The sequence below is a fragment of the Lissotriton helveticus genome, chromosome 8 (genome assembly GCF_964261635.1).
Source record: "Lissotriton helveticus chromosome 8, aLisHel1.1, whole genome shotgun sequence".
NCBI classification, from domain to species: domain Eukaryota; kingdom Metazoa; phylum Chordata; class Amphibia; order Caudata; family Salamandridae; genus Lissotriton; species Lissotriton helveticus.
In genome coordinates this window covers 1,669,781,093-1,669,807,312 of record NC_136069.1, presented here as the reverse complement: position 1 = coordinate 1,669,807,312, position 26,220 = coordinate 1,669,781,093, and the positions used below count along the sequence as shown (strand labels likewise).

Here is a 26,220-nt window from a genome sequence, read left to right as displayed (position 1 = left end):
TGGAGGGCTGGTCTTCGGTGCAGGTGGAGCTCGGTGTCGGGGTGTTTCAGTCCCCAGTGCACATCTTCGAGGATGCCTCAGGAGAGGCGCTGTTAGCAAGTTGAAGACTTTCCAAGTTGCCTCGTTCCACGGATTCCGACGCCTTCCATGGAGCTCAGCTGTGCTGGAGTCGTGCAGTGGGATCAGAGGAGTCCTGGAGTCGAGGTCTTGTCAGGCTCTGCACTCGAGTTCCGGCGGGAACAGGGACAAAGCAAGCCGTTGAGTTGCTGGATGGTGCCTGGTTTCCCAGGGTGGACACTCCTTGGCCACAAGGGAGATTCTTCAGTCTTCAAGTCGGTTGAATGTCAAAGGGTCCAGAGTTTCGTTTCAAGTTTCAGTTTAGGATCAAATCTAAAGTCTCCTGGGTCAGCTCCTATCTTTATACTACTATAGGGGTCTGGGTTACTCACTAGGTCCCTCCTTTGGGTGGGACCAGGAAGGGGGGTGGTTACACCCCCTTTCCTTTGTGCAGTTTCACACCAGAGCTGGGGCTATAGTGCCCCAGCAACCAGTTTGAACAGGGGTATGCATGGAGCACCTAGTGTTCCCCAGGCATGTCTCATTCTATTCAGCCCTCCCTGTCCCAATACACAAAATCCTGTCTGGGGTGGTGCTCGCCTCCCTCGCTGGAAGAACTCCCAGCAGCAGGTGGTCAGACTTGTGTCTGTGGCAGCAGCATCCATTTTGTGACGCTGGGGCTCTGGTTAACTTTAACCGGGATAGTCAGCAAGGATTAGTTACTTACCTGTAATCCTAGTTCTCTTCCAGGGGTATACTAATCAAAGTCATAAGCACTGAATAGTCCCGCCCACGTGCGGGACCCCGGAGCAATAGCCAATAATATGCATATATCTACATATATATATATATATACATACATATAAATACGCATAAAATAACCATATATATATAGATAATATGCATATACATATGCAGCCCAATATAACCATACTAGGCTCAAAAAACTGCCACAATTGCCTGTAAAATCTTTACATTTGCTAAATAAAGACATATAAAATACATTATATGACAATGCAAAGAGGAAAACACTGCCTTGGTTTTCTTTGAAACACACAACCTTTATTTTCAAAGGTAAAAACAGGCAGGATCATAGAGGCAGCTTTAGCCTAGATAGGCTACATTGAAACACCAGAAAAATCTGGCGCCGTGCCTTTAAGACCTCAGTGAGCCTCCAGGCTCCCATCATGCACCACAGGTGACAGTTAGGTCAGTTCTTTTGGACGGCGTATAACAGTGTGATAACTGCATGGGTAACATGTAAAATAGACAGCTCTGGTATTCGCCCGGGGAGGCGGGTGGGTGTGCTTATGACTTTGATGAGTATACCGCTGGAAGAGAACTAGGATTACAGGTAAGTAACTAATCCTTCTCTTCCAGGGGATACTCATCAATAGTCATAAGCACTGAATAAAGTAGCAAGCCCATCCCATACCCTGCAGACGAATACCAGACTCTCTAAACAGCATACTAATATATATATATTACCCAAACAAATTCCTCAGGGATGCCTGACCATCTTGGGCATTCGCCTGAGTATCAGAATCAAGGCAGTAATGGCGAGCAAAGGTGTGAACCGAACGCCACGTAGCTGCCTTACAAATTTCATGAACAGGAACATTTTTAAGCATTGCTATAGTAGCAGCCTTTCCTCTAGTGGAGTGCGCTCTCGGTTTGCCAGGGAGCTGTTTCCGTGCCAACTGATAAGATAACGTAATGCATGACACAATCCATCTAGAAATGGACCTCTTAGAAGCAGGCAAGCCCGTATTCAGAGGACCGTAGTTCACAAACAGATGATCAGTCTTTCTAACACTCTTAGTTTTATCAAGATAAAACTTCAAAACTCTTTTCAAATCCAAAGAGTGTAGAGCTTTCTCAGCTGGAGTGCTCGGATTAGCAAAAAACGTAGGCAGTGTCACTGACTGGTTAATGTGAAAATCCGAGACTACCTTAGGAAGGAATCTTGGATGAGTCCGAAGCACCGCTCTATTCACATGAAAAATGAGATAGGGTTCTGTAGCACAAAAAGCCTGAATCTCGCTCACCCTGCGCGCAGAAGTGATAGCTACAAGGAAGGACACCTTCCACGACAGATGTTGAAGGGAGGCCTTATGTATAGGTTCGAATGGAGGACCCATCAATTTGGACAAAACAACATTAAGCTACCAAGGAGGCGAGGGAGCCCTCACGGGAGGATACACTTTCCTGAGACCCTCCAGAAAATCCTTCACAACTGGCATTTGAAAGAAAGAAACCTGGGTAGGGGACTTTCGATATGCTGTTATTGCTGCCAGATGGACCTTAATAGAGGAATACTGTAAGCCTGCTTTGACCAAAGAAAGTAAGTATGGTAACAGTACCTGTTCCTGACCTCGAATCGGGTCATGACCTTCAGCAGCACACCACATGAAAAACCGCTTCCACTTGAAAGCATACGACTTTCTTGTAGAAGCTCTCCTTGCCTCTCTTAAAATGTGCATACAGTCCTGCGAGAGGCCTAGATGTCCATACTGGACGAACTCAGGAACCATACTACTAGCTTCAGGGACGGCAGGTTGGGATGGAATACCCTGCCGTTCTCTCTGGTCAGCAGATCCGGACAGCAAGGAAGCCTCCTGTGCGGTACTGTGGATAGATATAGGAGATCCGGGTACCACAATTGGCGAGGCCAATCCCGAGCCACCAGAATCATGTCTGTATTGGACTTTTACAGCTTCTTGATCACTAAGGGAATGAGTGGAATCGGTGGAAAAGCGTAGAGTAATGTCTCTGACCAGTCCATCCATAGAGGATTCCCCTTGGACCCTCGTTGTGGGTACCTGGACGTGAAGACGCGGCATTTTGCATTGTCGGCATCTGCAAAGAGATCGATTTCTGGTGACCCCCAGGCCTGGAAGAGATCTCTTATCACTTCGTCTTTTAAGACCCAGTTGTGTGCTTCTGCGAAGTGTCTGCTTAGGTCATCTGCTTGGACGTTGAGAACACCGGGCAGATGGACAACTGAAATTTTCATACCCCGAGCCAGAAGCCACTTCCAGATTGCTTGCGCTTCCAGCGACAGAGGTCTGGATCTCGTTCCGCCCTGCTTGTTCAGATAGTACACCGTTGTTGTATTGTCCGTCTGAACAAGCAGAGAGGATGTCTTTAGCGCGAGAAAGAAAGCCTTGAGAGCTAGATGGACAGCTCTGAGTTCCAGCATGTTTATGTGATACAGCCTTTCTTTCTCTGACCACACTCCTAGAACTTGAAGGGACCCCAGATGGGCGCCCCATCCCTGCAGGGACGCATCTGACACCAGCGATCGTCTGGGCATGTCCTCTTGAAAAGGCACTCCCACTATCAGATGACTCCGCTGCATCCACCATCGAATGGAGAGCCGCACAGACAGAGGTAGTGACAGTTTGTCTTCCCAACGGTTTGAAAACTGGGACCACTGATCCTCCAGCGACTGCTGCAGAGTTCTCAGGTGCAGTCTGGCGTTCGGAACGAGGAAAATGCAAGACACCATGGAACCTAGCAGAGACGAGATCTGTCTGGCCGTTGGTCGAGGAGTCTTTAGTAAGGTGTGACACTTGAGGAGAATGGAGGATAGTCTCTCCTCCGAAGAATACGCTTTTGCGTCCTTTGAATCTAGCAGTGTGCCCAGATAGTGTATCCTCTGCGTGGGGTTGAGGATAGACTTTTTGAAGTTTACGTGCAGGCCCAGCCTCCGCAGCTGATGTATGCAGAACGTGAGATGTTGCTGAAGCAGAATCGGAGACGCACTCTTTAGCAGACAATCGTCTAGATAGGGATAGACGAAAATATGCCTCTTCCTTAGGAAAGCCGCTACGACTACCATGCACTTTGAGAAGGTGCGAGGAGCTGACTTGAGCCCGAAGGGCAAGACTGCGAATTGGTAATGGCTGGTTTGTATGCAAAACCTTGGAAATTTCTGATGCTTTGGGGCGATGGGGATGTGAAAATAAGCATCTTGACGATCTATGGAGCACATCCAGTCCCTTTGATGCAGAAGTGGAATTATTTTATGTAACGCCAGCATTCTGAACTTTTCTCGCCGAATGAACTGATTGAGGCGCCTGAGATCTAGTATGGGCCTGAACTCCTTGTTTGGACCTTTCTTTGGAACTAGAAAGTATCGAGAGTAAATGCCTTGCCGACGCTGTGCCCTCGGGACCTCCTCAATGACTTTCTTTAAGATTAATGCAGAGACCTCCTGCTTCAAAAGATGAAGTCGATGGAACACAGTCTTTTGAGGAGGAATGGAAGGTGGAGGAGACTTGAATCTGATTGCATATCCATTTTGTACAATATTCAGCACCCATTTGTCGTTTGTGATGTTTTTCCACTCTTCCAGGCAAAAACGAACACTTCCCCCCACCGGAGTGGGTAACGGGCTCAGAGTTAGCAAACACTCACTGTTTTTGTTGCTGCTGCTTGTTTCCAGGTGCAGACTGTCTGGAAATGCCACCCCTTCCTCTACCAGGACGACGCTGGGAGAACTGAAATCTTCCCTGATTCTGCTGTGACGACCATTGAGGAGTTTGAACCCTCTGCTGGTTCTCTCTCCGATCGTAAGGACTGTATTTTTTCTTAAAGTCCTTTCTCTTTTCGAGACCAACAGCTCTCACAGTATCAAGCTCCGTCTTCATTCTTGACATCTCATCGTCAGCATGAGAACCAAAGAGAGATTTTCCATTAAACGGCAGATGAAGAATTCGGTGTTGCGCTTCAGGTTTAAGACCCGTAAGCCTTAGCCAAGCTAAGCGTCTTGCACAGAGCCCATGAGCATAGCCATGTGTAGACAAGTCGGAAGCATCTGCAGCTGCGCTAATCACCTGGTTAGCCACTAGCCCACCTTCATGAAGGATTTCAAGAAAATCATGCTGGTCTTCTTTGGGAAGTTTTTCTGCAAACCGAGACAAGGAATCCCATAGTGCGCGGTCATAGCGACCCAGTAAAGCGGAGATGCTGGCAACCTTCATGTAGGAAGCAGAGGCGGCACACATTTTCTTTCCTACGGAGTCCATAGCTTTGCTGTCTTTATCAGGAGGCACAGAGGATGATGCCGCTCCTGTCTGATTCTTACGTGACGATGACCGAATCAGGTTGTGGCTCAGACCTCAGAAATAACGGATCATTGTCCGGAGCCTTATACTTCTTTGCGATCCACGAAGGAACCGCTCCCAAAGATGCAGGAGTTAAGAACTTGTGCTCCGCAGGCTCTAACAGACCTGGAACCAGAGGAAGTAAAGGCCTTGATGATAATTTCTGATGCAAAGTTTCGAAAATGACCGTTGTCTTGGCAGTAGAGACAGGCATCTCGATATTAAATTTCGCTGCTCCACGACAGAGAACTTCATTAAAAGTAATCACGTCATCAATCGGTGATATCCTACTTGGAGGAGTTGATGACAACGTTGGCGAGTAGTTCCTCTTCGAATTTGTAGACCTTGTCGAAGATCTAGCATCGCGTCTTCTAGAAGAGTGGTGACGCGAAGACCTAGGAGAGGGTGAAGTTTGCCTCCTCTCCGATGGAGACTTTCTAGGAGGAGTACGCTCACGTCTTCTAGGAGAGTGCACCAGCTGTACAAGAGGTGATCTTGATCTTGAAGCAGGTCTGACCGACACAGGAGACCTGGAATAAGACCTTGGAAGGTTAATCCTCCTTATCTTCCAGTCTCTGATCTTCCCCAGCCATCGTGGCGAGATATTAGCCCCTGTAGGTGAAGGTGCTCTTGAGGGCTCTGGAGAGATTTGTACAATCCGCAGCCCAGGGGAGGAAGAGGAACTCCCAGAAGACACAATAGAAACCTTAGACCGGTGTTTGGACACCGTTCTAGGCCTCTTTGCTGCAGGAGACGTCGATGACAGCCTCCTCGATGTCGATTTTTCCAACGGCGATTTCCTCGACGGCGACTTCCTCGGCGGCATTCTCCTCGGCGGCGACCTCCTCGGCGCGACCTCCTTGGCGGTGACCTCCTCTTCGACGACGATTGCCTCTTCGGCGTTGACATCATGCGCCTCGACGGCGATGATTTTCTCGGCATCGTGTGCCTCGACGTCGCATGGCTGGGGCTCTTCGACGTCGAAACCTCTACTGCCCGGTTCGACGTCGACGTCATTGCACCTCTCGACGGCGACCTTGACTGATGTTTCAAGCCTCTCGATGGCAACCGTCGACGTCGATGAGACGACGTCGAGTCCCGCCCTCTTGCAGTCGTAGGAGAGCCAGACCTGGACCGCCTACGCTCATGTCGCTTCTCACCTTGCTTCGACGGCGAATTCTTCTTCGACGGCGAGGGATGTTTCGACGTCGACGTATGCCGCGACGGTGATTTCGATGCTGATTTTGAGCACACGGGTACCTTAGAAGAAGATCTGTCCCTCGAATTTGAAGGAGACCGATGTTTTCTCTTCTCCCCTCTGTCATTGCGCTCTTTGTGTTGAGAAGAAGGCTTCCTGGAATGAAATTCTTCTCTTCCACTCAAAGTTTCTCCTCTGTCATGTAGGGACTGAAGCCTGCTCTTCTCTCTCTCTCTCAAAGTCCTATTTGACAGCTTGCTGCAGTGGTAGCAGAGTTCTGGCTTGTGAGAAGATGGTAGACAAGCTACACAGACCGAATGAGGGTCTGTCTTGGCCATTTTTTTACCACAGGCCGGACACTTGACAAATAAGGCCGGCATTATGACTGGAAAAATAGCCAAAAGCCAGCAACAAATTGTTGGATTAGTCAGATAATGACTAAAGACGTCGAGTGAAGACGAACAAATTAGAGAAATACCAGAAGAAAGTGAAAAACATATCACCAACTGGCGAGCTCAATGCTCCAGGATCCTCACAGAAGGAGCCGGAAAAAAGAACTGACCTAACTGTCACCTGTGGTGCATGATGGGAGCCTGGAGGCTCACAGAGGTCTTAAAGGCACGGCGCCAGATTTTTCTGTTGTTACAATGCAGCCTATCTAGGCTAAAGCTGCCTCTATGATCCTGCCTGTTTTTACCTTTGAAAATAAAGGTTGTGTGTTTCAAAGAAAACCAAGGCAGTGTTTTCTTCTTTGCATTGTCATATAATGTATTTTATATGTCTTTATTTAGAAAATGTAAAGATTTTACAGGCAATTGTGGCAGTTTTTTTAGCCTAGTATGGTTATATTGGGCTGCATATGTATATGCATATTATCTATATATATATATGGTTATTTTATGCGTATTTATATGTATTTATATATATAGGTAGATATATGCATATTATTGGCTATTGCTCCGGGGTCCCGCACGTGGGCGGGACTATTCAGTGCTTATGACTATTGATGAGTATCCCCTGGAAGAGAACAACATGTCTTCTCCCTCTAGAAGGGTGGAATGTGTGATGACATCAGTTCCGCCCTTTTTTCCGTGCCTTCGAGGCACACGGACGGACCAATGACAATAGACATATACACAGTATACGCAGTACAAATATCAAGGTAACACACACAGTGTGAAGCAAATGCAATAAAACATTTGAAATAAACAACTCCTTGACAATAAAATAAATACATTACAGAAAACTCTGGTATAGAAGAGTGGACAACGGGGAGGCGGGTGGGTCAGTGAGGAATCCACAGGCAGATATTGTATCTACCAGAAAAAGCGTTATCGAAGGTAAGTAACTTGTTCTTCTGATAGATACATCTGCCGTGTGGATTCCTCACCTTGTGTATAGAGTCCCACAGCAGTCCCCACTCCTGGAGGAGGGTGTCCACTCTTCTAAACCAGGAAATCCTGGAGAACAGAGCGTGCAAAGTGACCGTCCCTCCTCACTTCGGAATCCAAGGAGTAATGCTTCGCGAAAGTGTGGAGGGAAGACCAAGTTGCCGCTCTATAAATATCCTCTACAGGAACACCTCTAGCCAATGCCGAGGTTGAAGACTTAGCTCTTGTAGAATGAGCCCTTACACCCTCTGGTGGTTCCTTAACGGCCAAAAGAGTAGCAGATCTTTATACAGAGGAAAATCCATCTCGACAAGGTTCTTTTATGGACCGCTCTTCCTTTCTTGCAGCCAGCAAACCCAATGAAGAGCTGGTCATCCAAACGAAAGACTTTAGATCTGTCCAAGTAAAAGGACACCGCCCTTTTGGGGTCCAGACGGTGCAACCTCTCCTCATCCTTAGAAGGGTGTGGGGGAGGATAAAAGGTAGGGAGGGTAATGGATTGACCAAGGTGGAAAGGAGTCACCACCTTTGGAAGAAAAGCAGCCCTGGTCCTAAGAACCATTCGATCAGCATGAATGGTCAAGAAAGGGGGCTTGTAACTAAGAGCTTGAAGCTCACTTACCCTCCTTGCCGAGGTTATTGCAACGAGGAAGACTGTTTTAAGAGTCAGAAGCCTCATATGACATTTGTGAAGAGGCTCAAAGGGAGCACCCATCAAAAAGGTCAATACAAGATTTAAGTCCCACTGAGGTAAAATAAAAGGAGTAGGAGGGAACTTATTTGTGAGGCCCTTCAAAAACCTTAAAACTACAGGAGATTTAAAAAGAGAAGGCTGGTCAGGCAAATAAAGAAATGCCGACAGCGCTGAAAGATAGCCCTTCACTGTGGCAACAGCAAGTCCCTGTTGTGCCAGAGAAAGGGCAAACTGGAGAACATCAGACAAATGGGCTCTCAAAGGGTCAATAGATTTCTCCCCACACCACGTGACAAATTTTGACCATCTATAAGAATAGATAGACTTAGTGGAGTCACGCCTGGCTGACAAGATGACATCCACAACGTCAGGCGGGAGGGAAAAGGAATTCAGGTTGCCCCGCTCAATCTCCAGGCATGAAGGTGTAATGTCTGGAGGTGGGGTTGTAGAACCTGCCCCTCCATCTGTGAGAGGAGGTCTGCCCTGAGAGGGAGATGGAGCTGCGGGTGAGAGGAGAGGTGGAGAAGATCTGTATACCACACCCTTCTTGGCCAGTCCAGGGCGACCAATATGACTTGGGCCAGGTCCTGGCGAATCTTCCTCAGAACCCGAAGAATCAAGGGTATGGGAGGAAACGCGTAAAGGAGTTGATTTTCCCAACTCAACTGAAACGCGTCCCCCAAGGCTCCTTGCAACGGATACTGGAGACTGCAGAATGACAGGCAGTGAGCATTCTCGCGAGTGGCGAAGAGGTCCACCCGAGGAGACCCCCACATCTGAAAGATGTCGTGAACCACCTCCGGGTGAAGCCTCCACTCGTGGTCGGCAGAGAACTGCCGACTGAGACTGTCTGCACGAACATTCATAACTCCGGCCAGATGATTCGCCATCAGACAAATCTGATGGTCCTGAACCCAGGACCAGAGACGCAGAGCCTCTCTGCAGAGACACTGCGATCCCACACCTCCCTGCTTGTTGATATACCACATCGCGGTCGCGGTCGTGTTGTCCGTCAGGACCTGGACCGAACAACCGCGAAGGGAAGGGAGGAAGGCCTTGAGCGCCAAACGTATCGCCCGCAATTCTAGAAGGTTGATGTGAAGCAACCTTTCCTCTGGAGACCAAAGACCCTTGACCTCCAGATCCCCCAGATGAGCACCCCACCCTAGAGTGGATGCATCCGTTATCACTATGGCCACCGGAGGAGGCAACTGAAAAGGCTTCCCCTGAGACAGGTTGCCTTCCATGCCCCACCAAGACAGATCCGCCGTAGCTTCTCTGGAGATCGTCACTGACTCCCTGAGATCTCCATTGTGCTGATACCACTGCCTGCGGAGGCACCACTGGAGCGCCCTCATGTGCCAGCGTGCATGGTTGACCAACAGAATGCATGAAGCCATCAGACCGAGCAGGCGAACGACCTTCAGGACTGTAACGACCGCTCCATTGTAAAATAAAGGAATCATTTCCTGTATGTCGTGAATCCTTTGAGGAGGAGGGAATGCACGACATACAGTTGTGTCCAGTACAGCACCTATGAACAGGTTGCGCTTGGAGGGCACCAGGTGAGACTTGGGTACATTTATCGAAAAACCCAACCTGTACAACAACTGGGTTGTCTCCTGCAGATGATGGAGCACTCTCTCTGACGACTCTGCTTTGATCAGCCAGTCATCCAAATAAGGGAATACAGGAATCCCTGACCTTCTGAGATGCGCCGCCACCACTGCCATCACCTTGGTGAAGACTCGAGGCGCAGTAGTAAGCCCAAACGGAAGGACCGCAAACTGCTAGTGCTTCGATCCCACCGTAAAACGGAGATACTTCCTGTGCGACTTCAGGATGGGGATGTGAAAGTACGCATCATGCAAGTCGAGCGACAGCATCCAGTCTTCTTCCAGCAGTGCCTGAAGAACCTGAGCAAGGGTGAGCATCTTGAATTTCTCTTGTTTCAGATAAAGATTTAAGATCCTGAGATCCAGGATTGGACGAAGCCTGCCATCCTTTTTGGGAATCAGGAAATACCGGGAGTAGCATCCCTGACCCCTTTCCTGCTCTGGGGCCACCTCTATCGCACCCTTTCTTAACAGAGTTTGAACTTCCTCCTGTAGGAGCAACAGATGTTCCTCTGAGCAATATCCCTGGCAAGGAGGGTAATTGGGAGGGAATTCCCGAAAGGGAAGAGCATACCCATTTTCTACGAGATTGAGAACCCAAAGATCTGATGTAACCGATTCCCAATCCCGTAGAAAGTGGGTAAGCTGACCCCCCACCGGACCCACATGATCCTGAATGGCGGATCAAGGGCTGCTTTTCTGTGGCTGGGGGGTTGGAGGAGGTGGAGGAGGAAGAGGCTTGACGCCCTCGAGGATGTGCCCTTTGCTTTCCCCTGTATGACCTATACAAGGTATTTTGCTGCTGCTGCTGCTGTTGTTGCTGCTGTTGACCTTGTCTATAGGTGCGAAAAGAAGAGCGTCCAAAACCTCTGAACTTTCTGGTCGTTGAACCTCTTACTTGAAGACCAAGAGATCTAGCAGTTGCCCTGCTATCCTTAAATCTCTCTAAGGCTGTATCTGCCTTTTTGCCAAAGAGACCAACTCCATCAAAAGGCAAATCCAAAAGTGCAGACTGTACATCCGTAGAAAAATCCGAGGACTTCAGCCAAGCTGACCTTCCAGTGGCAACCGCAGTGCCCATGATCCGTGCAACAGAATCTGCAGTATCTAGACCGCTCTGGATAACTTGACGAGCTGCTGCTTGAGTATCAGATAATACCTCCTCAAAGTCGCCCCTGCAGTCCTCTGGAACCTTAGGAATCAACAAACGCATTGAGTCCATAAGTGCGTGCACATATCTTCCCATAAGGCAAGTGGAATTCGTTGACTTTAATGCCATACTTGCGGAGGAGAAAGTTTTCTTGGCCACTTGATCTTGTTTCTTGGCCTCCTTGTCACCAGGCACTTGGGGAAAAGCACCAACTGACTTTTTAGAGCACGCAGCCTGAATCACTAGACTTTCAGGAGAAGGGTGAGATGATAAAAAGGCAGGGTCCTCGGGAGCCACCCTATATCTCCTCGCCACACTTTTTGAGACAGCAGGAGCAGAAAGAGGCTTTTTTCACACCTCCATAATAGGCTCAGTTAATGCCTCATTAAATGGGAGTAATGGTTCTACAGCTGAGCTCGGAGAATGAAGTACCTCTGTAAGTAGATATGACTTAAACTCAACAGTTGGTAATGTCAAGCCTACAAGTCCTGCTGCCTTTTTCATTACCACGTGATATGGCTGGACATCCTTTGAAGGCGTATCCGGACCTGATGGTAACACCCACTCTGGGGAAAAATCAAGGCCACTAGCATCAGCCAACTCTTCGAAATAATTCTCATCCAGTTCACCTTCCTCCAAGTCTGAATGAGACTCATAATAGAATAAAAAGAAGGCGGGAAACATGGCGACAGCTAGTTGAGCTGCCGCGGTGCTCCGACCTGAGTTCCTGTCCAATGGTTAGTTGCGTGAACAACGAGTGAGCAAGCAAGCTTTTGCGGGCAGCTGGCAGATCGGTGGATGGATCGGAGGACGGACGGATTCAGGCACGGATTCAGGCACTCATTTAAAAACATAAAATTCGGTGTCTGAGTGCCTCGGCGTATCGCGCCTGATGTGCGGAGCTGGAGTGTGTTTTGCCGTCCCAGAAGGGGGTGGTCTAGGCGGGGATTCAGCCGGCAATCCGGCAGCCGGGAGTACTGCAGCCAAGCCCATCCCGCCTCCTAACCTTGAGCGGATTATAGCAGGGAAAAGGCTCGACTATCAGCTTTCTTGCACGGCAACGAGGCAGGCAGTTTTTGGGTTACAGCTTTGGACCTTCGCAGCGCTGGAGCTCCGCCGTGCGAGGAAGATCCGCAGCCTTTTTCTGGGACCACGAAGAAGCTTGGTGGAACCCCGCTTCAGCTCCGGTGTCTCCCTGGTACCTGGTAGGAGGTGTGGTGGGGAGGGGGAGGGGGAGAAGGATTCATGGGCTGTAAGTCCAAGTATAGAGGCTGCATCAAACAGTGTAATATCTGTGCCTGCTAATCTGGAGGCCCCTGATTATAGCCCTACCCCCAGTTTGTTGCCCCCCTCAGAAAGAAGTACTAAAGTGAGCACCCCAAGTATAAAATCTAAAGTCAGAAGGAGGGGGAGAGGGGCTGTTGGTGGGAAAACCAAAACTGCTGGGGAGGCCATTGACTTGGGTGCGGGGGTTGAGGTAGAATTAAGTTCAGAGGCAATAGCACCTTCAAGCCAGATAGCACAGGTGGACCCCTATAAAAATAAAGTCTCCTCATATTTGACTGGCGAAGTTAAAGCGAAACGCGCTTTCACTTGTAAAGCGGCAAAGAACTCTAAACGTACCAAAAACGCCAAAGCAGCCAGTAACGCAGGGGCTAAGATAACGCCGTCTTTGCGGTCCTATTTTAAGGTCGTCCCGCAGATCTTGCATCTTGCATCTTGCAGAACAACATTTGCTTGAAGTCACCTCTTATACAATGATGTCGTCGGCACACCATGAGTCTGCTGCATCTGCCACAGACACAGACCTAAATATTTCTACCTCAGTGTCGGTTCCCGTTATAGGGCTCCTCTCTACCACAATAAAGACAGTAAATACCTCGCAGGGCTTGTCTGTGGTGGTAGATGAGAACATAAATGCAGGGGTAAATATAGTAGATGCCACAGATGATTTTCAAGAGGCAAGTGTAGATTCAGGATTACAAGCCGGGTTTGAGGCTGAAAGCGGAGATAATGTGGATGGTCCTTTAGCTCAGACTATGAACCCTTGTGGTTCGTCGACTATTCTCCTCTCTAATACTCCGATACAAAAACCAACAGATGGAGTATATTCTAAGGAGCCACCGACCGCTTGTTCACCAGCTAACTGTGAAGAAAATCTAAAATCCTCCACATATACCACAGAGCCTCTAACTACTTTGCCGACGCTCTTGCCCCCTTCAAATCATATGGCTACAGCCTCGTCATCGTTAGCTCCTAAACTAGGGTCACTGTCACCTAAGTTGCTGTTTAATACTGGGGCACTACAGGAGGACCTACGGGGGGCCACGGCCACGGCCTCCGGCACCTCTGACGCCTCTGACACACACCCATACTCAGGTAGTGGGGTAGATCCACCTCTAGCTTCATATCTTCAGGCAATATTTTCTTCGCTAACAACGGATATCAAGAAAGGCTTTGAGGCCTCGGCAGTTATCCAATCGGAAATTCTGAATTTTTGCAAGTCATTAGACAGCAAAGTAGGCAGCCTTGCTACAAGAACGGAAAGATTAGAGGATACAGTGACAGGTATAAATCTACACCTGGACGAAGCTAAGATGGATATTGTCAAGCTTAAAAAAGAGGATCTGATGCTGGCGGAGAGGTTGGAGTCCTTGGAGAAGAACGCGCGCCGTAGCATTCTTAACATCCCAGAAGGTAGTGAGGGGTCAGACATCAAACAATATATCACCCAATTGTTAAAGGAATCCTTGAGATTGGATCAATCGGTAGAGGAGCTGTCTCTGGACATTCAACGTGTCCATAGAGATGCTTTTAGGAGGAATCCCCAAAGAACAAAGCCGAGGAAAATACTTGTGACCTTCCACACGTATACCCTAAAAGAGTCCATTTTGAGTTTGGCCCTAAAACAGAAGTCATTGAGTGGGAAGGGATTTAACTTCCAGATTAGATCAGACCTCTCAAGAGCCACGCTTGACAAACAGTGGGAGTTGGGGAGGAGGTTAGATGCCTTTAGGAGCCTAGGTGTGGTAGCCCAGCTAGTTTTCCCAGTGGCTTTAAAGGTTATGCACAATAATACAATGCACAATATACGATCGGTGCAGGCAGCAGATGAGCTGTTAATCTCTTTGGGGAGAGATAAAGATAAAAACAAGGGGACCTCCAGTTAAAACAGTAAAGTATAACTTAGTGACGGGAAAGAGAGGTTGCTATTAGAGGATTAGCCTTAAAGGGACTTTCTATCGGATTAGGGAAATCCGTAAATATTCTAATGATTAACATAAAACTATGGAAAACAATGTCTGGTTTCTTTATCTTTGTGAAGCGCCACTTATTTCTTTTTTTACTGTATTCTTTTTTGCTTTTTTATTTTTCACTCACGCACAGGGAAAAGGTAACAATTAGTTAGGACAGGAACTCAGTAGGGGTGCTATCTTCAGGTACTTCCAGATAGATAGAGCAAGGGTTTCCCAGGGGGTGGAGGGAGGTTTGTGGGGGCACGTAGGGGGGGTGCAAGCTAAAATTCTAAAAAAAATCCTCATTTTTAGCTCGTTGTTATTTTCTTGGTTATGGAGAGGTATAGGCTTGGAGGTAAATGTCGGTATTGTGGGTAGATCTTTCTTTGCCTTGAGTGTTGGTACTGGGTGGTGGCGCAGAGGAAACTGCTCCCATGGATAAGCTTAAAGTTCTTTCATGGAACATCAACGGCCTGCGTACCAGTCCAAGAAAGTGAAGATTATGCAGTACCTTCGCCATTTTGACGCTCAGGTCCTTCTACTTCAAGAGACCCACCTCACAGAAAACGAAATGCTTTCTCTTGTTAAAAATAGGTGGGTTGATTTCTGCGTATCCACTACACAAAACTCTTTAAAAAATCTTTGAAAGCAAGGCTGGTTGATAAACTCGCAGACCCTGGGCGCAGATGGCTTATTGTTTCGGTAGTTATAGCCGGGGCCCTGGTCACCTTAGTGGGATACTATGTGCCTAACCAGGATGATCCATCAGCTCTGAACTTACTGTTTTCCCATCTCCTTCTTTATCCGGAACCGATTATTCTGGCCGGAGATTTCAATGTGGTTTTAGACCCTAATTTGGATAAATCCCCGTCGAATAGACCGATACTTCCATCTAAAATTAGGGCCTTTCTAATCAAGAAGATGAAGGAGTTTGGATATGTGGATATATGGAGACTTAAGTCTGGGCTAAAACAGGGCATTTCATTTCGTAATTATAAGCATCATCACCAGTCAAGAATACATTTAGCGCTGGTCAGTCAGGAATTAGTTAAATATGTGCAGAGTGTCTATTTGCTTCCTTTCCATCTATCTGATCATGCATCTCTATGCTTGGAATTGGTTGGCCTGTCAAAAAATACTCATTCATCACAGGAGCCAAAGAGGGACAATTGCGACAAGGATAGGCCGCCCCCCACTCATAACACTATCAACAATAGTGGCCTTTCCTCTGGTTCTTAGGAATAAATATCCCTAGACGACTCTTTTCACTAATTCAACTAGGCAATGTGGGTCACATACTCCCTTGGAGCCTACTGTGCTACTTATAGTCACAATTCTATCATGCGTGTATAAAAACAGATTATGTGTGTGTTTGTAGAACAATACCCCAGATGGCTACAATAAACTACTCCACCCTTCAACTGTGAAAAAAGGGGGAGGGGGAGTCGACAGGGCCTCACGGGAGCAACACCCGGGGGGGGAATATTACAGACTGGTACTCGCCTGTGTCCCCGCTTCTCATCATCAGCGCCTGTCGACCCAAACAAAATGGGAATACAAACAGTGTGCAACAAAAACAAACCCAAAATGTGTAATAACGTTTTGGTTGACCCTTGAAACTTTAAAAAGAGCTGTGCTGAACTAGCATCTATAACTTTATTCTTTGCTGTTCGCTCACTCTAATAAAACAAACAACCAACATGTTTCATCACCATTCTTACTTAGCTGGTGATTTCTTTAGGGTCTTGTTCGGGTCAGCGGGTAATTAGCACCTTTAAAAATTCTCCATCTATTGTACCTGCAAGGGGTAGAGACAACAGAACACAAACACACATACATTCTTTAACTGTGTCACACTGTCTAGTCAGGCCGTTTAAACATACACCACTCCGGAGCCCCTGGAGTCACTCATATATCATGAAGGCTAACTTAATACTTTACCAGGTGGCCCCTGTTGTGTGGCCTACCGGCCCCCGTTGAAGAATTTATAAATATATGAGTGACTCCAGGGGCTCCGGAGTGGTGTATGTTTTAACGGCCTGACTAGACAGTGTGACACAGTTAAAGAATGTATGTGTGTTTGTGTTCTGTTGTCTCTACCCCTTGCAGGTACAATAGATGGAGAATTTTTAAAGGTGCTAATTACCCGCTGACCCGAACAAGACCCTGAAGAAATCACCAGCTAAGTAAGAATGGTGATGAAACATGTTGGTTGTTTGTTTTATTAGAGTGAGCGAACAGCAAAGAATAAAGTTATAGATGCTAGTTCAGCACAGCTCTTTTTAAAGTTTCAAGGGTCAACCAAAACGTTATTACACATTTTGGGTTTGTTTTTGTTGCACACTGTTTGTATTCCCATTTTGTTTGGGTCGACAGGCGCTGATGATGAGAAGCGGGGACACAGGCGAGTACCAGTCTGTAATATTCCCCCCCGGGTGTTGCTCCCGTGAGGCCCTGTCGACTCCCCCTCCCCCTTTTTTCACAGTTGAAGGGTGGAGCAGTTTATTGTAGCCATCTGGGGTATTGTTCTACAAACACACACATAATCTGTTTTTATACACGCATGATAGAATTGTGACTATAAGTAGCACAGTAGGCTCCAAGGGAGTATGTGACCCACGTTGCCTAGTTGAATTAGTGAAAAGAGTCGTCTAGGGATATTTATTCCTAAGAACCAGAGGAAAGGCCACTATTGTTGATACTGTCAAAAAATACATCTAGAACATGGTTGTTTGACCGCTCCTTCCTTAATGCTCCAGAAGACATTTCCTTTTTAAAATCAGAAGCACAACATTTTTTCGACAATAACATAGGGTCCGCTTCCCCAGGTAATGTCTGGGAATGCGTTTAAGGCATTTCTGCGAGGCCTAATCACCAACAAGGTCTCGTATAGAAGGAAGATCTATAGGGACACGGTCACCTCGCTGGAAGCTGATTTAGCTAGGGTGCAGGAGAATATCCAGTTACATCCCACAGCACCATCAGATATTTATGAAGATTGGCAAAATAAGCTAATCACATTAAAAGGGGAACTGGGCTCAACCCTAAATGCACGAGTTCTCCAGAGATGGGATGCCAGTAAAATGGCCCATTCTGAATACGGAGAAAGTGCAGGTAAGCTCCTGGCATGGAAGGTAAAGACAGATCGAGTCAGAAATAACATAGATCATATCAAAGTTGAAGGAGTGGCCCACTCGCTAGATAGTGACATTAGAAATGCCTTTCGTGATTTTTTTAAGGACATCTATCATGAGGACAAAACTATAGAGGCGAGGCAAGTGCATGATTGGCTGATCGGAGTATCTCTCCCTTCTCTTTCATCTGACCAGAAAACTACCTTAGACAGACCCATTACGAAGGAAGAGGTCACTGGAGCTATCACAGATAGTAATAAGGGCAAGGCATCAGGTCCCGATGGCCTCCCTTCCGAGGTCTACCAGGCCCTCTCACCAACAATAGTCCCCTCCTTAACCCAGTTATTTAATCAGAAATTCCGCGAGGGTTCATTTCCACCAGATTCATGGAATGATGCTTCAATTACTTTGATATTGAAGCCTGGTAAACCAGCTGATAGCTGTGGCTCGTACAGACCGATCTCCATTTTAAATGCAGATTATAAGCTTTTTACATCTGTCCTTGTCAGAAGACTTGGGGAGGTGGCACCCTGTATTCTACATCAGGACCAACGAGGCTTTGTGAAGGGCCGCCAGCTCTTTGGGCTGACTTACGATCTACTGGGAGCCATAGATATGGCTACAGCGGACTCTCTGCCCCTAGCTGTGATCACGTTGGATGCCACTAAGGCCTTCGACAGGGTGAATTGGGAATTCCTGTCGGGGGTCTTGGGGAAGTTCAACATAGGGGAGAGTTTTCACAGAGCAGTGAGTCTACTGTATAGGAACCCCACAGCTTCTTTACTGGTGAATGGGGAATTGTCAGCCCCTTTTAACATCACTCGGGGAACCAGGCAGGGCTGCCCCCTCTCCCCTCTCCTATTTGATTTATATATCGAACCCTTTGCCCAACGGCTGAGGGACGACGTCAACATCAAGCCTTTTATCTATTGGAGATGGGAGAGGAAAGTAGCCCTGTACGCTGATGACATTCTTATCTTCTCTTCAGATCTGCGTACAGCACTTCCCACGGTCATCGCACTGGCACAAAACTACGGTGAGATATCTGGATATCAAATGAATGCATCCAAAAACCGAGATGATGCTGTGGAATGAGGCTGAGCCAGTGGCAGGGGCTCAGCTAAGTCAGTCTATGCGCTATCTGGGTCTTACTATCGTAAAAGACATAGATAAGATCGTACAGTTGAACTTTAACATTGTTGCGAGGGAGTGTAAAAGGCTTATGAGGTCTTGGTCATCGCTCCCCCTTTCCATCTTGGGTAGAGCTAACCTGGTTAAAATGTCTATTTTACCCAAAATCACCTTTTTGTTCAATACCGCCCGTTATACTTTGAACCCTCCATTTTAACAAAACTTCAAGGCCATATTAGTTCTTTTATCTGGAATGACCATATACCACGGATAGCATGGAAAAAGATCAGGCGTCGCAGGGAAAAGGGGGGCCTGGCAGCACCTGACTTACAACTTTATGCCTTGGCTTTTCAATTTTCCCACGCCAGGATGTTGCTTAAAATGCCGACCAACGTAGGGGTAGGCATTATGTTTTCCGCACTATTTAGCGGAGAGGAGCAGGCCAGTAAGGTTTTTTGCTTAAATTTGGGGATCCTAAGTTTTAAAAAAAAGTTAAATTGAAGATTTTGTTGGATTTACAAGAACATGGGTTCAATTAAGAAGTGCCATTAAGGTGGGGTATTATGCAAGTAGGTCTCCACTGTGGGACTCCCCGGGTTGTCCGGCGTGGCTTCTTGATAGCTTGACAACATCCTTGAGAGAGGCTGGTCTGGAAGTCTGGGGGGACTTTTACCTAGACGGTGTTTTGCTACCTTGGGACTACTTATCAGCCAGAGTGGGGTTGAGGCTATCTAGATTTAAATATCTACAGATAGTGAGCTGGACCCATGCACAGAGTTCTGTTAGGGGTAGATTTCAAATGGGAGGGGATAGTAGAATATTGACCCTGATGATGGATAAACCTCCTGTAACTAAGGAGATCTCATTCTGGTACAATTTAATACTAGAAGAGGTGGATGGGGATTTTACCCTACCTGAAACATTATGGAATTCCTCATTCATGGGGAAAGATCTTGAGGATATCTGGTACGCCTCCTTTAAGATCCTTTGGGACACAGTCAAGCCAGCGTGGTTGCGTAGGAACCAACTTTTTACGCTACATAGAGCGTACTATTCCCCACAGAGGTTATCAAAGTTTTCGACTGACTCCATCGTGGCCTGCTCTAAGTGCGAGTTGCTTGCAGCCTCTGACCTACACATGTTCTTCGAATGCCCATCTTTGTCATCTTATTGGGACTCTATCAGTACTATGCTGTCAACATCTTTAGGGTATCGAATCTCAATCAACACAATGCTAGCAATTTTCGGAACATCACCGGAAATACATGGTCCTGCCAAAAAACTTTTGTTTTACTGTATCCTGTTGGCAAGGAGAGAAATCTGCAGGAAATGGAAAGAAGCACTGCCTCCCACCCTGCTGGATTGGCGTATATCAGTCCTGCAAACGTCTAAAATCGACCTAGCAAGATCTGATAACCCCGAGAAACGGGGCTTTTGGCACCTCTTAAATTGGGTTTAGGTGTTTTCTCTTTTGACCGTGTTTCCCCCCCCACCCCCTCCCCCCCCCACAGTCCGATGATTAACGCTGCTTGGTCTGCTCTCCTCCCTCGACTCACCCAACGTCATGGCTTCCCCGAACTATAATGGGTGTCGAATAGCAGCAAAATCGCTCTTAAATAGTTAACACCTAGCGGTGCACCTTGTGGAGGGTTTGAACATTACTGAGTGCCAATCATAGTTGGTGAATGTCACTACCAGTCTACCTGAGACAGTATAGTTCATTTCCCTCGCCTAGTGCTCCTATGTGGTTTTCCAAGACCAAATGAGAAAAAAAAAAAAAAAAAAGAGACCCATAATACCTCTGTTCTTCCAGGAGACGTTGAGCTTCCCTCCTAGACCTCTCTTTAACACGGATCGCAGCCAGATCCACCATCGACTCCGACGGCGCCGGAGCCGACGTCGGTACAGAATCCGAAGGTTTAGAAGGATGCTCCAAGGATTTGCTTGTAGCGGGCGACGCCGGTGCTGGAGTCGTCAACCACACCCAAATTAAATGCCATTGGACCCATGGGACCCGAATGTGCACCAGAGGGGTACCATGATCTCGAGAATACTCCATACATAGCGTTCAGGAACGCTGATGGATACTGACCTGGTGCAGGAAAAGGTGGATGATCACCCTCAGGCCGATCTCGAGGCAGATTCGAATCTGGTTCTTCAACAGGAGCTGATTCTTCTTCCTCATTAGGAACTTCCTCGACCTCTTCTCGCGCCGGAGACGGCATCGGAGTCGGATTGGAAACCGGAGTCGGAGATTGAACCTGTGACTCCGAAGGCGAGGCTTCCTCTTCCTGATCCGAAACCTCTTGTGGTTGAATTACCTTTGATTTAACTTGCTTGGGCGATCTCGACCTCGAGCCCGACTTCTCATCCGAATGACGTCGAGACTCAGGTCTCCTTTTCTTGTGCTTCTTATGCGACCTCGAAGCATGATCCGACGAAGACTTCGAAGCCGACGCCTCTCGAGATCTTGATCTTGACCTCGACCTCGACTTCGACTTCCTCGAGCGGGATTTTGAAGACTTCTTTACTTTATCGGCTTTCAGTCTCGCCACAAGAAGTTTGGTCTCCCTCTTTCGTAGGGCCTTAGGGTTCATTTTTTGACACGAGGAACATCCATCTACGTCGTGGTCGGAGCTCAAACACCAAATACAGTCCTGGTGTGGGTCCGTAACGGACATTATTTTCCCGCACTCCCTGCAGGGCTTAAATCCAGTCTTCTTTGTCGACATTATAAGGAGGCAGAGAGGCAAGAGAACAAAGAAACGAAGAAAAATAGTAACAGAGTTACCAAAAGCTACTGAGTATCCCGAAACCGTTAGCGTCGACGACGCGGAAAAAAGGGAACTGATGTCATCACGCCGGCGTGGGCCTATTGTAGGCGTCAGTGACGTCAGCGGAGTCGCGTGCGATGCCGTGTCTCTATGACGTCCAAGTCCACGTCGGCGCGAAGCTACAAAAAGAATTTCCGAATGTTGCTGACGCAAGGGGATATTCACAAGGTGAGGAATCCACACAGCAGATGTATCTATCAGAAGTTAGCATTTACCCGCGAGGTTCATAATGCACTTAAGAGTATATGGTATGGCAATATCATAGAACAGCTATAAGGACATGGTTCCGAAAGCTGCAGACAGGCTCAGCTCATGCTAGAGCACCATCTCACACATAACCAAGCACTCTGCCTCCAGGATGTTAAGGCCTGCCATAGGAGTGACTTATAGGTTACTGTGTGTGTATTTTTAAGGGTAGATATAGGAATACTATACCTAATCAAGGGGTGAATACACGACCTTGCCCCAGCTGAGTGATCAGCCAGTTGTGTAAGTTTGAGTGGCCAGCCAGGGGTGGCATAATACATGCTGCAGCCCCTGGTAGACCTTGGTTACACCTATGCCCTGAGGACATAAGGTACACTTCTACAGGGGCTGATAAGGTGGACCAATTCCCAATTGTGTATGTACCTAGAGTACATGGTTAGAATTTAGAGAGAGTGCATCTGGGCTGTGGGTCTGATCAGCAGGCCCACAGCCACATCTAGGTCGAAAACCAGTAAAGCAAAAGCAAAAAGTGGGGGTGACCATAGGAAGCAGACCCTACTCTCCTACAAATATCTCTTGAAGGAACAATTACGAATTTGAAATGCACAGCACGCAAATGCAATGAAAGGGATATTTTGGACAAAATGAAAACAGTTTGCAGAACAGGGAGGAAAGGAGGGTCAGTAAGGAATCTGCGGCTAGACTATGTCTTTACGAGATAAGGATTTACTGAAGGTAAGTTCATCTGATAGAGACGTCTAGTTGCAGATTCCTTACCTTCGAAAAGATACTCAAGCAATACCATCCCAGGAGGTGGGTTTGTGTACTGATCGTACTACAAATGCCTGATTAGAACTAGCCGGTCTATAATAAGACAGACAAGACCAGACACTCTTAGGAAGTCAGGTGAGCAAGAGCAAACACTTCACCCCGAGAACTGCAGCAAGAACTACAGGCAAACAAAGTCAAAGACAGTGAAAAGCACGGTATTAGAGGTACCCATAACAGAGGAACAGATGTGTCAGTAGACAATTGTCAATATAAATACAACACTAGGTTGTTGCCACTCAGCTCTAGATATTTGACTTAGAAAACCATTACGTCAGTCAAACATACTCTGTAAAACACAGTGAAAATGTGCACAAAAACCGATCTCATGGGCAACTGGGACTCGGAGGACCAGAGGCAAAACAAATGCATTAGAGGCAAACCTGTCCTGAGCAACATAGAGAAAGTAACCTTAGAATAGATCCATGGTGGAAGAGCATGGATTAATACAACCACTGAAAAAATCGTAAAGACAAGTAAAACAAGTAGGGACAAGAGCAACGCTTGTGTTAAGAAAAAGGTCCCAGAGACAGAACAACACTGATGAGACCATTCAACTCATAGAATCCGTAGAGGTGGAAATAAGAGCTAGTGCATACATAGCGACTAAGTGAAGACGAGACCGCAAGATACTAATGAAAGGCACACCCACGTAAGTTATATGTAAGCACTGGTTACGATATGTAGCATAACACATTTATAAAGATATGCTCAATATATATGCACTGATATATACATAGATACACATATATATTCACTGAAAAAACAAAGGTCACAGGGATGTTATAGTTAGACTGACATTTCACTCGTAAAAAAACAGAGAAATTCAGCAGCCCAGCAATGCACTGCTTATGACCTCACATTTACATCCCTCATGGCATGGTCAGTGACATCTCAAATGACATCACTAATGACAGCTCACATTATATCACTGATGACATCAGCCACACTCACACGCCTACTCTGTGATTCATAGAGCCACTCACACATCAAGTCACCTATACAGTCACTAGAGCAACCACTAACTCACATATACAGACATTCATGCATCTATTCACTGACCAATACAGCGACTCACACATACAGATATACAGACACGTACACACCCACTCATACACCCATACAGCCATTGTCATACTCAGTCACCTATACAAATACTCACATACCTACTCACTCACCCATATAGTCACCCACACATCCATTCATTCACCTATCGTTACTCACACATCCACTAACTTACTCAGAAATACTAACACATCTACTCACTCATTTATACAGTCACTGAGATAAGTGCATACAACCTCTCACACACACTAACTCACCGATACAGCCACTCACACACCCATTCATTCACCCATACAACTACCAACACACACACACTCATTCACCCATACACCCACTTACAAACCCATTCTTGCACCTATACAGTCACTTATATACCCCGACTCCCACCCATACAGACATTTATGTACCTACTCAGTCACCCAGTCATTCACTCATGCACTCTCTCATTCACTATTGACAGCCACTGTCACACCTGCACCCTCACCCATACAGCCATGTATTCTTTCTCTCTTTCACCATTAAACCCACTTAAACACCAACTCACTCACCCATGTAATCAGTGATGTAAGCAGTGATGTAATTTGAGATGTCACGAGTGACATCACAGACCATGTCATAAGTGATGTAATATGTGAGGTCATAAGCAGTGCATTGCAGGGGCGTAAGTTATAGTCAGCTTCGCTAGTTATGGGCCAGATGTAAGACCATTTTGCATAGGCACAAATTGATTTGTGCATGCAAAAATGGCCGTACGCAATGTACGATGTACTCTCGTAAATTAAAATTTTGTGCTGCGACCTAATGGCGAGTCGCAAAAAAAGGGACCGCATTTGCGTATACCAAATCGTGACTCGCAAAATAATATGTACGGAGTAGTCGCAAATTACGACTAAGTACAAACAGGGCCATTTGCGCATGCAATTTACCACTAACCTGAAACAGGTGGCAACAAGTCTCAAACTATAAAAACAATCCCAAAATGCACCAGACCCTTTCCAAAATGGCTGCCCTGTATGTGATAGCGAGGAGGATGCGGATACTTGCTGCTCTGCAGAGGAGGATGAGACAGGAGAGGATTTTTAGTGTCAGGCTGACATTGTTTGAGAAGACGGAGGAAGACGTATATGAACAGTACAGGCTATGTAGCGCTGTCATCCTAGCCTTCATAGACACTCTGAAGCCACATTTGGAAAGCAGATCCCAGCGCAGCAATGAAATCCCAAACCATGTTCAGGTGTTGTGCTCCCTCCACCTATTGGCCACTGGTAGCTATCAAGACATATTTGCAGTGGCTGGAGGAGTGTCACAGAGTGCTCTATCACGTTTTTTCCACAATTTCCTAGATGCCCTGCTACGCCAAATCCATCAACACACCTATCTGCCAAGGAATGATGAGGAACTTGAAAATATCAAAATGCAATTTTATAGAATTGCAAGGTTCCCACAGGTCATACGGTGCATAGATGGGACTCATGTGCCCATATGTCCACCATCACGCGTCACCTTCCACGTACCCAAGAGAAACCTCCGATCCGCTGACCTCGCCCTTGCGGAAATGCCATGCATTATATTGTGCTTTTATCGTTTGTTTCAAACCGAATAAAGATTTTTGAACTATATCTATGAAATATTTTTTCAAAAGTAATTTCAGATCATAATCAGGCACACAATGGAAGGGCGAATAAAAAAGCAAATTAGAAAATTGTGAACAGAACTCAACATAAGAGCCAATCTGAGGAGCATTAAATAACACATATGATATGAAAATCTGTGCAATGCAGGAAGCACTATATTGACCTTACTTCATTTCTAGGTCTAGCTTCAACCAGCCCAAGCTGTCTGCCTCTACCCAGTTTAAGATTCTTACAGTGGAAAGTGTCTTTAGTACCTGATACCTTTGAAGGGCGTCTGTTTTCACATGAGCTTCCCTGCACCAGGCTTGGAACAGTGAAACTGTGACTGATTCTAAAAACATCTCTATTACGGTAAACATATCAGCATCTTCTCTCCCTGGTGGGGGTTCGAATTTTTACCGTATTCTGGGGGGAAGGCCTTGCTCTATTATTCTGTGATTTACACATTTTCAAATACATTTGTCTGACTCAACCAACATATAAAGCCCTAGGTGTCTTCCATAGTTTGTAGCTTTGTGATTCATGAGTACCCCTCACACAACTATGTGTACCAGGATGCAGTCCCTCTTACTCTGGCAGAATTACCTTCTTCCTTCATGGTTTGCTCTGAGATGAATCTTTCCAGTTTGGTCCTCAAGGGGATCTCGATTCCGTAGCTCCCCTGTGTCCCATCGTCCACCAGGATGAAGTGAGAGTGGTTGTTATCCAGACAGCAGAGACTCCCTTGGTTATCCACATACAAACAGTACTCAGTTGGGAGAACACCCTGAAAGGAAAACAAATGAAGAATGGCTACCTCTGATGGAAAAACATGAGGTGAGTGATCGTCACAGGGGCAGGCAGGTAAGCTACGCAAATAGGAGCCCTGATAAGGAAAGGCAGCCAGAAAGTGCACAGTGAATAGTTTAAATCTGACTAAGAAAAATCTATGGAG

The 26,220-nt window shown here is 46.8% G+C and overlaps 1 protein-coding gene across 7 annotated transcripts in view; it reads right to left on the bottom strand.

Moving 5' to 3' along the window:
* Positions 1–26,220, bottom strand: part of LOC144773616 (transient receptor potential cation channel subfamily M member 2-like) — a 4,189,411-nt gene that overhangs the window by 3,661,591 nt on the left and 501,600 nt on the right. For all 7 annotated transcript variants that reach the window (XR_013600029.1, XR_013600030.1, XM_078658762.1 and 4 more), the window contains exon 7: positions 25,872–26,052. Coding sequence is in view for 5 of the 7 variants with exons in the window: in XM_078658762.1 (XP_078514888.1) it covers positions 25,872–26,052 (181 nt within the window). In the remaining 2 variants the exon portion in view is untranslated. The remainder of the gene's footprint in view (positions 1–25,871; positions 26,053–26,220) is intronic.